Source organism: Electrona antarctica (genome assembly GCF_951216825.1).
Source record: "Electrona antarctica genome assembly, chromosome: 5".
Classification (NCBI taxonomy): domain Eukaryota; kingdom Metazoa; phylum Chordata; class Actinopteri; order Myctophiformes; family Myctophidae; genus Electrona; species Electrona antarctica.
The window spans coordinates 58276661-58288603 of NC_136810.1; the positions used below are offsets into that span (position 1 = coordinate 58276661).

The following is an 11943-nucleotide window of genomic DNA, read 5'->3' on the forward strand; positions in this document are numbered from 1 at the left end:
AGATTGAGGGCCAGTCTCTCAAAGCAACTTTCTCCACTTGATTCTAACATAATGTAGCTTTATTGTGCATACTCAGACACAGACAGACATGCATGTTCACTTAGGCACACTCACGCTTGCACGTGCGTGCAAGCGTGCACGTGCACACACGCACTCACACGCACTCACACATACACACACATCACACACACTTCACAAGTGTAAATAATGTATTTTGTAGCTATATTTAGTTTTTGTTGTTTTTCATACCTATGTTTGATTACTTTGTCTATTTAATATTTGTATATTATCTTTGGTGAGAACCACATATAAGCCCTCCATGGGTTTCTTTTCTCACGTGCACATATTTCTCTTTTATTGATGCTACCCTTTTTTTGTACTGTTTTTATCGTGCAAATAAACTAAACTAAACTAAACTGCTGTACTTTATACCTCATACTTTAAATGCTGCCTTGTGTGTATCGTTATAGTGGCGTACAGTCTGGCTCTGTTTCCGGGCCTTTTTAGTGCCCATGCAGGTCACATATAATACAATGTGTCTTGAATGAATTGAAAGTAATTTATTTGACATACATTCTTTTTAATATCAATGTTATGTTATCATCATCATCATCTTAGTAGTATTCTAGAGTAGACCATGCATTGCTCTACAAGAAGACAAGAAGAATTAAAGGACCACTTCACCACTTTTCAACCAATCTTCATATAATAGGTCCTCACTAATAATCATGAAAAAATGGCGCAATTTTTTTCTACTCGGTCTGTGTCTCATAGGAGGGCTGTGGGCCGTTCAGAAACCGTCCTCCAGTGACATCATCGATGGGGAATACAAGCTAATAGAAACTGCAGGCTTTCTAGTCCTGAAAAGTTGCAATGCGAAAATGGAAGCCATCGTTCTCACGATAATGAAAATCTAAACATTTTTGTAAAACAATCTTGTTTAAAAAAACAAGATTGTTATTCTAAACTGCCCACAGCCCTCCTATGAGACACAGAGTAGAAAACAATCGTGCCATTTTATCATGATTATTAGTGAGGACCAATTATATGAAGATAGGTTAAGTGGTGAAGTGGTCCTTTAAGGCCTCGACACGTCCACTCCACTCCAGTCCGGTGGCCTCAGCATGTGGGTCTGTGGGTGTCCGTAGTAGCGTGGAACAGCCTCTTGAGGCAGTAGAGCTGCAGGCATCCAGACAGGACGATGGCGGCGCTCTGGGCCGCGGACCACCACATCACATAGCTGTTGTTGGACAGCAGCAGGTAGTGGTCCGACCCCCTCCTCATCCGAGCGTAGTTGTAGTAGCGCCACATGTGGACGATTTGGTACTGCAGCTTCACGGTGCTCAACTGATGAACACAGATAACATCCAGTTAGCCCCCTCACTAAGTCCCTCCCCCAACCCATCCTTGTCCAATAGGCACGTTAGCAGCAAAGAAAGCTTGACCTGCATAGCAACCGTTGCTAAACTATTTGGATTGGCATTGGACAATCGCTTTTTGGGGTGGGATTTAGTGAAGGGCAAAATTAAAGACCGGTTAAGTAGTTCAAGGCCCGCATATTAAAGGTTTTTCAGGTCAACATTTGTGTCAAAATAGAAACAGGATTGTTCTAGTATTTTTCCAAGTATTTACCAAAAAAAATTACACAATAGAGCGTCACAGTACCGCCCCTTTTCATGATGACGCCAGGCCCAGGAAATAATTCCCAATGCATTTTTCCCCATAGACATTTCAAAAAGTATTTATTTAAAGACCTTGTGACAGATCATGACAACAAACACAATATTTTGGAACAAACAAATAATTACAAAGAAGAAAAACAACAAAAAAAGTGTTCTTCTTTCTAATTATTTGTTCGGCCCAAAAAGTGTGTTTGTTGTCATGATTTGTCACAACTCGAGTTGGCTTTGTACAACGCTTAAAAGGTCTTTAAATAAATACTTTTTGAAATGACTATGAGGAAAATGAACGGGGAGTCATTTCCTGGGCCCTGGTAGGGGGCGGGACTGCGACGCTCTATAGAGCTTCAAATTAAGAAATCACTCTTTGCTGGAGTTCACAATGACACAATGTAAATAAACATACTAAACCTCAATACTGGATAAAGTGTTGTTGAGCTCTGCTCCCTCCTTCTCCGTCTGCTTCTTGGTCTCCTCAAAGCCCTTGTAGTAGACGCCGAAGTTCAGGAAGACCCTCACGCCCCCGAACCTGTTGTGGAAGTTACCAAGGCACAGCTGGTAGAATCCTATAGTGGAAGGTGGAAGACGCCGTCAGACAAAGGGTCAAAATGACCCAGAATGTTACACATCACTGAAGCAATACAGCCGACACAGGATTGCAGACAGTGTGCAGACACTTTAACCACTTAAACCACGTTGCATGTACAGACCCCAGGGGTTTGTACATGTTCTCCCCTTTTTTCCCCTCTATACACACTAGATCTCTTTGCCGTAAATAAGCGATTTACAAGCGCTTGTAGATACTAGGGCTCCATCTTGCGCCACCCTTATCCCTTATCCCTAAACTTATTTGCCATTTTTTACTATTTTGATTCATCGGTAGCAGCACTAGACAGCACTAGAATTGCATTGTATGTAGTCATAGCACTTCATAGTACTATATGTATAGCATAGTATAGTATATATGTATAGTTTATATACATATAGTTTCATTATATAGATATTCCACTGTTACGTTCTTAGTTTATGCATGTTTCATGATAACTACTTTTTGTCTCCACCAGGCCGAAGGCATGGGGAGAGAGTATGTTTTGCACTCCGTCCGTCCGTCCGTGTGTCCGTCCGTCCGTCCGTGTGTCCGTCCGTCCGTCCGTCCGTCCTTCCGTCTGTGAACAGCTAATCTCCGGCACCGTTAACCCGGTCGATGCCAAATTTTGCACACACACTCCCTTGATGCCAACGATGAACCTCTGCCCCAAAAATTCCAGAATGGCCTGTTATAGCGCCACCAGGAGGCCTCTTTATGCAAAACACGTTTTTGGACAGTACACCTACAGATTTTGTCCAAACATCACGCAAATTGGTACACAGTCTCTCTAGAGCCATTCAACGAAACGGGTCTTTCAGATTTTTCAGACTCCATCCTGATTGGCTAAGATTGGCTTCCAAAGTTCGCAGGAGTGCTCAGTTTCAAACAAAATGCTGCAAATCATGAACACATCGTGTGATTTCCGTGAAATTGTGCACGCACATTCCCACTAGGCCGAGGAGGAAATGCCACATGAATAGTTTCAACTCAGCCTCATGGTGGCGCTATAACTGGCCGAAAAGTGTTTTTACTTCTAACTGCACGGATCTGTGGATAACTTTGTATGCCAACTCCCTAGAGGCCAAGGAAAAATCTTTGCCTGGAATTTTTCACATCTGCTCTTTATAGCGCCACCAGGAAGCCGACATATGTAAAACACATTTTCTAATATCACTCCTTCAGATTTTATCCAAATCGGTACACATGCTCTTCATAGTCATGTGATCAAGACGGGTTTGTTTGATTTCTCATAATCCACCCTCATTGGCTATGATTGGCTTATAAACGTTTCAGTAGTAGCCCGCTTTGTACCCGTCTTGTACAAATCGCCACAACTACTCAACGCAGCGTCCGATTGTGCATGCATATTCCCACTAGGCTTTGGAAGAAATGTCACTTGATAGTTTTCAAATCAGCCTCATGGTGGCGCTACAACAGGCCAAGCCGCGTCACACACACACGTTTATATTGCTCCTAAACATTTTGCCAAACATCACACACACACTCCTATCCTCCTGGTGGAGACCTGTGCCCAGAAGGGCACTTTTTCTAGTTATATATGTGATGTATCGCCATGCTTTTTGTTCTTGCTTAATGTAAATCGCTCTGGATTAAGAGCGTCCGCAAAATGCCTGAATTGTAATTGTAAATTGTAATGAAACAGGAGGCTGCGCCTGCTATTAGTACTACTGTTACCCGTCTGTAATGAAACAGGAGGCTACGCCTGCTATTAGTACTACTGTTACCTGTCTGTAATGAAACAGGAGGCTGCTATTAGTACTACTGTTACCTGTCTGTAATGAAACAGGAGGCTGCGTCTGGTATTAGTACTACTGTTACCTGTCTGTAATGAAACAGGAGGCTGCGTCTGGTATTAGTACTACTGTTACCTGTCTGTAATGAAACAGGAGGCTGCGTCTGGTATTAGTACTACTGTTACCTGTCTGTAATGAAACAGGAGGCTGCGTCTGGTATTAGTACTACTGTTACCTGTCTGTAATGAAACAGGAGGCTGCGTCTGGTATTAGTACTACTGTTACCTGTCTGTAATGAAACAGGAGGCTACGCCTGGTATTAGTACTACTGTTACCTGTCTGTAATGAAACAGGAGGCTGCGTCTGGTATTAGTACTACTGTTACCTGTCTGTAATGAAACAGGAGGCTACGCCTGGTATTAGTACTACTGTTACCTGTCTGTAATGAAACAGGAGGCTGCGTCTGGTATTAGTACTACTGTTACCTGTCTGTAATGAAACAGGAGGCTGCGTCTGGTATTAGTACTACTGTTACCTGTCTGTAATGAAACAGGAGGCTATGCCTGGTATTAGTACTACTGTTACCTGTCTGTAATGAAACAGGAGGCTACGCCTGGTATTAGTACTACTGTTACCTGTCTGTAATGAAACAGGAGGCTGCGTCTGGTATTAGTACTACTGTTACCTGTCTGTAATGAAACAGGAGGCTGCGTCTGCTATTAGTACTACTGTTACCTGTCTGTAATGAAACAGGAGGCTACGCCTGGTATTAGTACTACTGTTACCTGTCTGTAATGAAACAGGAGGCTACGCCTGGTATTAGTACTACTGTTACCTGTCTGTAATGAAACAGGAGGCTACGCCTGGTATTAGTACTACTGTTACCCGTCTGTAATGAAACAGGAGGCTGTGCCTGGTATTAGTACTACTGTTACCTGTCTGTAATGAAACAGGAGGCTGCGCCTGGTATTAGTACTACTGTTACCTGTCTGTAATGAAACAGGAGGCTACGCCTGGTATTAGTACTACTGTTACCCGTCTGTAATGAAACAGGAGGCTGCTATTAGTACTACTACTGTTACCTGTCTGTAATGAAACAGGAGGCTACGTCTGGTATTAGTACTACTGTTACCCGTCTGTAATGAAACAGGAGGCTGCTATTAGTACTACTACTGTTACCTGTCTGTAATGAAACAGGAGGCTGCGTCTGGTATTAGTACTACTGTTACCTGTCTGTAATGAAACAGGAGGCTACGCCTGGTATTAGTACTACTGTTACCTGTCTGTAATGAAACAGGAGGCTGCGTCTGGTATTAGTACTACTGTTACCTGTCTGTAATGAAACAGGAGGCTACGCCTGGTATTAGTACTACTGTTACCTGTCTGTAATGAAACAGGAGGCTACGCCTGGTATTAGTACTACTGTTACCTGTCTGTAATGAAACAGGAGGCTGCGTCTGCTATTAGTACTACTGTTACCTGTCTGTAATGAAACAGGAGGCTGCGTCTGGTATTAGTACTACTGTTACCTGTCTGTAATGAAACAGGAGGCTGTGCCTGGTATTAGTACTACTGTTACCTGTCTGTAATGAAACAGGAGGCTACGCCTGGTATTAGTACTACTGTTACCTGTCTGTAATGAAACAGGAGGCTACGCCTGGTATTAGTACTACTGTTACCTGTCTGTAATGAAACAGGAGGCTACGCCTGGTATTAGTACTACTGTTACCTGTCTGTAATGAAACAGGAGGCTGCGTCTGGTATTAGTACTACTGTTACCTGTCTGTAATGAAACAGGAGGCTGCTATTAGTACTACTGTTACCTGTCTGTAATGAAACAGGAGGCTACGCCTGGTATTAGTACTACTGTTACCTGTCTGTAATGAAACAGGAGGCTACGCCTGGTATTAGTACTACTGTTACCTGTCTGTAATGAAACAGGAGGCTGCTATTAGTACTACTGTTACCTGTCTGTAATGAAACAGGAGGCTGCGTCTGGTATTAGTACTACTGTTACCTGTCTGTAATGAAACAGGAGGCTGTGCCTGGTATTAGTACTACTGTTACCTGTCTGTAATGAAACAGGAGGCTGCGTCTGGTATTAGTACTACTGTTACCTGTCTGTAATGAAACAGGAGGCTACGCCTGGTATTAGTACTACTGTTACCTGTCTGTAATGAAACAGGAGGCTGCGCCTGGTATTAGTACTACTGTTACCTGTCTGTAATGAAACAGGAGCCTGGTATTAGTACTACTGTTACCTGTCTGTAATGAAACAGGAGGCTACGCCTGGTATTAGTACTACTGTTACCTGTCTGTAATGAAACAGGAGCCTGGTATTAGTACTACTGTTACCTGTCTGTAATGAAACAGGAGGCTACGCCTGGTATTAGTACTACTGTTACCTGTCTGTAATGAAACAGGAGCCTGGTATTAGTACTACTGTTACCTGTCTGTAATGAAACAGGAGGCTGTGCCTGGTATTAGTACTACTGTTACCTGTCTGTAATGAAACAGGAGGCTACGCCTGGTATTAGTACTACTGTTACCTGTCTGTAATGAAACAGGAGGCTGCTATTAGTACTACTGTTACCTGTCTGTAATGAAACAGGCGGCTGCGCCTGGTATTAGTACTACTGTTACCTGTCTGTAATGAAACAGGAGGCTACGCCTGGTATTAGTACTACTGTTACCTGTCTGTAATGAAACAGGAGGCTGCGTCTGGTATTAGTACTACTGTTACCTGTCTGTAATGAAACAGGAGGCTGCTATTAGTACTACTGTTACCTGTCTGTAATGAAACAGGAGGCTGCGTCTGGTATTAGTACTACTGTTACCTGTCTGTAATGAAACAGGAGGCTGCGTCTGGTATTAGTACTACTGTTACCTGTCTGTAATGAAACAGGAGGCTGTGCCTGGTATTAGTACTACTGTTACCTGTCTGTAATGAAACAGGAGGCTGCGCCTGGTATTAGTACTACTGTTACCTGTCTGTAATGAAACAGGAGGCTGTGCCTGGTATTAGTACTACTGTTACCTGTCTGTAATGAAACAGGAGGCTACGCCTGGTATTAGTACTACTGTTACCTGTCTGTAATGAAACAGGAGGCTGCTATTAGTACTACTGTTACCTGTCTGTAATGAAACAGGAGGCTACGCCTGGTATTAGTACTACTGTTACCTGTCTGTAATGAAACAGGAGGCTACGCCTGGTATTAGTACTACTGTTACCTGTCTGTAATGAAACAGGAGGCTGCTATTAGTACTACTGTTACCTGTCTGTAATGAAACAGGAGGCTACGCCTGGTATTAGTACTACTGTTACCTGTCTGTAATGAAACAGGAGGCTGCTATTAGTACTACTGTTACCTGTCTGTAATGAAACAGGCGGCTGCGTCTGGTATTAGTACTACTGTTACCTGTCTGTAATGAAACAGGAGGCTACGCCTGGTATTAGTACTACTGTTACCTGTCTGTAATGAAACAGGCGGCTGCGCCTGCTATTAGTAGGCTACTACTGTTACCTGTCTCTTTGGTCTCAAAGTTGATCGTACCAACAGCATCGTTGGATGTCGTTACTAGGAAACCATCTGGTGACGTGATAGACACCATGAGACGCCGGTCCGTGGCCATCCCTGTCACCCACTGTACCTGCACGCACGCACGCATGCACGCGCACACGCACACGCACACACACACACACAAAATTGTAACTGTGTAATTACTTCGATTGTGGATTTTTCATCAAATCCATGCAGTCCAAGACATTTTTTGGGTTATCAAAGTGGGGTCTGAGGAACCCCAGGGGTCCTTGAGGGGGTTCCAGGGGGAGGGGGGGGGGGGGCTGCAAAAGGAGTATAACAGTTTAACAACTTAAGCCCTATATAAAGGAGGTAAATGCACTAAACATTTGCCATGTAATGCTGTGGAACACAAAACCGTCAAATGTTGTAGCCATAGAAAGGGCATTCACTTTGAAGGTCAGTACTTGTTTAAGCTGTGTGCCTTGGATAAAAAGGCACTATAAAATGCCACCATTTACCGCGACCTCGTAATATCAGTGAGTTTTTCTTACCATGTAAGTCAGGTAGAAGTTTCCACTCTGGTGGGCAAAGTGCCAGAAGCATTCCATGTGTGTGGCCGGGACCACGATGGCAAAGTGGTACCTGTCGGAGCCTCTGAACAGGCCCTGGTCCGCCTGCTCCAACTGGGGCTCAGATTTGCGTGTCCAGCCACTATGACTAATGCTAATAAGCAGCAGTATAACGGTGTAAGAATAAGGCAGCAGCATGCTTACTGTACTGTACTGTACTGTACTGTACTGTACTGTACTGTACTGTACTGTACTGTACTGTACTGTACTGTACTGTACGCCTGGTCTGGTGGGGTTGGTTGAGGAGCTGGTATATATATAGGAGCTGCTGAGAGTAAACACACAGCCCTTTTTTCCCCTGTTGATTTAGAGATATCAAAAATCCAAGGAGAATAATTAACCATGTTAAAATCTTGCAGTGTGGATAGAAGTAGCCTATAGTAAAAGTAAAAGTATAGCAAAATGTAGAAAAATACTCATACAAGCTACAAGTAAAGTGTAGTGCAATAAAGCAGGCTACTAATAAAAATTACAATGTAGTGGAGCACAGGTAATACAGTATTGAACAAACTGGAAAATAATCAAGTAAAGTCAGACTATAGAGGGCATGCATAAAGTAAATGGCAAATCGAATGGCAAATCGAGTGGCAAAGTGAGTTTAACGTTGTTTAACGTCGTTTAATGCAATTATATTGGACTTTTCTGTTTGGATGTACGAGCTGTCAAGGCCCCTGTCATGACGACACCAGGCCCAGGAAATAATTCCCAATGCATTTTTCCCATAGATATTTCAAAAAGTATTTATTTAAAGACCTTTTAAGCGTCGTACAAAGCCAACTCGAGTCGTGACAAATCATGACAACAAACACAATATTTTGGACCAAACAAATAATTACAAAGAAGAAAAACAACAAAAAAAGTGTTGTAACCTGCCGTTTTTTTTCTACTTTCTAATTCTTTGTTTGGCCCAAAACATTGTGTTTATTGTCATGATTTGTCACGACAAGAGTTGGCTTTGTCCGCGGCGTCTAAATAAATACTTTCTGAAAAGTCTATGAGGAAAATGAACGGGGAATTCTTTTCCGGGTCTCTCGAGGGGGCGGGACTGCGACGCTCTATACCTCAAAGTTGTACTCAAGTACAGTACTTAAGTGACCCATTTACCGCTACCATTAATCCATCTCTTGATCGCGTACTGCCAGGGTTTTATCGGGCGTGACTCTTACTTTGAAGATCCAAATATCCGTAATTCTGTGTTCCTGTGACAAACTGATGTGTGTGGTGTCTTCACCGGTTGTTGTTCTCTCGGTCGATGGTGGATAAAGCCGACCGCGAGTATCACAGCGCCTGCTACAGGCCGTTGAAAACGCTTGTCTGGCCCAGATTCTGTCCCCGCAATGTCGTTTTTGAGATTAGAATGGAAGTGGATACGCGCGCATCTTCAAAATGGCCGGTTGTGTGTTGTTGTTGTTGTCCCAGAATATCGTTAGCGGTAGCAAGATCAGCTACCGATCGAAACAGATCAAAAAGCGATTAAACAATTCAAACCCGAGAAAGCTGTGTTTGGCGTAGAGGTTCTAAAGAATAGGTTCTCGTGTTCCATGTGAATGGCGCTAAATCGGTTAAGTGAACATATACCTGCATGCAGTGGCGTGCACAGATAGACACTAGGGGGTGCTAGAGCACCCCCTGCCCTTTTGGCAATGTGCCCTTTTGAAAAACAAAAACAAAAAAAAAACATTTTTTTTCTTTCTTTTTTTTGATTTTTCAAAAATAGCAGACCTACAAGCTCGTAGCGCGCCACTCGGTGGCGCGCTATGAGCTTGTAGATCTGCTATTTTTCAATAGCTAAAGCATAACATAATGCTAACACCAAAAGGGGTTCCCGCCCAAAATAGATTAAGGCAACCGGCCGGTTCCACGCGCTGCACAAGGTGCCCTTTTTTAACTTGAGCACCTGCCCCTCTAAATGTCTGTGCACGCCACTGCCTGCATGGTTACTTTCCACCGCTGAGACCTGTCCTGTATGTCTGAAGGGCCAGCAGTTGTTTCCAAAGTAACAGTATAGCAGATAACCAGTGTTGTTTTTGGCAGCAAATTTCTAGTTTAGTTTTAGTCATAGTCTTTGGAACGAAACTTAATTTAGTTTTCAGTCATATTTTAGTCGCCTGGAATGTTTTAGTGTTAGTCTAGTTTTAGTCGACTAAATGCCATGAGATTTTAGTCGACTAAATCTACAGTTGATTTAGTCGACTAAAATGTATTTTGGGCGGGTCTTGAAGCCGTCGTAATGGCTCATTTTTACACTTTTTTTACACTAGCCGATCGGCTATTTTCAGCATGCAACCATGTATAAAATGACTTATACTGGATCTCTTGTACACTAGTTCCTTCCTAACATTTTAGTCTAGTTTCTATCTGTCGACGAAATTGTCAATACATTTACAGTAGCTTAGTTTTAGTCATTATAGCTTAGTTTTCATTTAGTTTTCGTCAGTGAAAAAGGGTAGTCGAAGGACATTTTTCGTCTTAGTTTTAGTCGACAAAAACAACACCGCAGATAACTACTATCATCTACTACTGTGTACTTGATAACATGAATAATACTAATACTTGAGGTAGAGTGGGGCTGAGACACCAAATGGTCCCTGGAACAACATATTTTCAGATGGGGGTTGGCGGCCAATTACATATATTTTTGGGGGTCCTTGACATGAAAATGTTTGAGAACCACTGACATAGAAACATAGGGTTTTAACCCTGTGAGAACCACTGACATAGAAACATAGGGTTTTAACCCTGTGAGAACCACTGACATAGAAACATAGGGTTTTAACCCTGTGAGAACCACTGACATAGAAACATAGGGTTTTAACCCTGTGAGAACCACTGACATAGAAACATAGGGTTTTAATCCTGTGAGAACCACTGACATAGAAACATAGGGTTTAACCCTGTGAGAACCACTGAAATAGAAACATAGGGTTTTAACCCTGTGAGAACCACTGACATAGAAACATGAGGTTTTAACCCTGTGAGAACCACTGACATAGAAACATAAGGTTTAACCCTGTGAGAACCACTGACATAGAAACATAGGGTTTTAACCCTGTGAGAACCACTGACATAGAAACATAGGGTTTTAACCCTGTGAGAACCACTGACATAGAAACATAGGGTTTTTCAGAAAACTGTCAGGATTTAGAAGACATTAAAGTAGAATCTTCCTCAGGTCTAAACGGGTTCAAACGGACCATGTAGTGTTCTCATAGCCATTCACTGGGTTCATGGGTTCAGACGTATCATGTAGTGTTCTTATAGCCATTCACTGGGTTCATACGTATCATGTAGTGTTCTCATAGCCATGGGTTCAGACGTATCATGTAGTGTTTTCATAGCCATTCACTGGGTTCATGGGTTCAGACGTATCATGTAGTGTTCTCATAGCCATTCACTGGGTTCATGGGTTCAAACGGACCATGTAGTGTTCTCATAGCCATTCACTGGGTTCATGGGTTCAAACGGACCATGTAGTGTTCTCATAGCCATTCACTGGGTTCATGGGTTCAAACGGACCATGTAGTGTTCTCATAGCCATTCACTGGGTTCATGGGTTCAAACGGACCATGTAGTGTTCTCATAGCCATTCACTGGGTTCATGGGTTCAAACGGACCATGTAGTGTTCTCATAGCCATTCACTGGGTTCATGGGTTCAAACGGATCTTGTAGTGTTCTCATAGCCATTCACTGGGTTCATGGGTTCAGACGTATCATGTCGTGTTCTCATAGCCATTCACTGGGTTCATGGGTTCAAACGGATCTTGTAG

General features: G+C 42.9%; 1 protein-coding gene across 1 annotated transcript; it reads right to left on the bottom strand.

Moving 5' to 3' along the window:
- Nucleotides 1-1119: 1119 nt before the first annotated feature.
- LOC306923223 (transmembrane emp24 domain-containing protein 6-like) lies at nucleotides 1120-8313 on the bottom strand (the record flags this gene model as incomplete). The annotated part of the gene is made up of 4 exons (XM_079501249.1): nucleotides 1120-1347; nucleotides 2091-2245; nucleotides 7547-7673; nucleotides 8098-8313. 4 exons carry the CDS (start codon nucleotides 8311-8313, stop codon nucleotides 1120-1122), a joined length of 726 nt encoding a protein of 241 aa, XP_079357375.1.
- Nucleotides 8314-11943: the final 3630 nt, after the last annotated feature.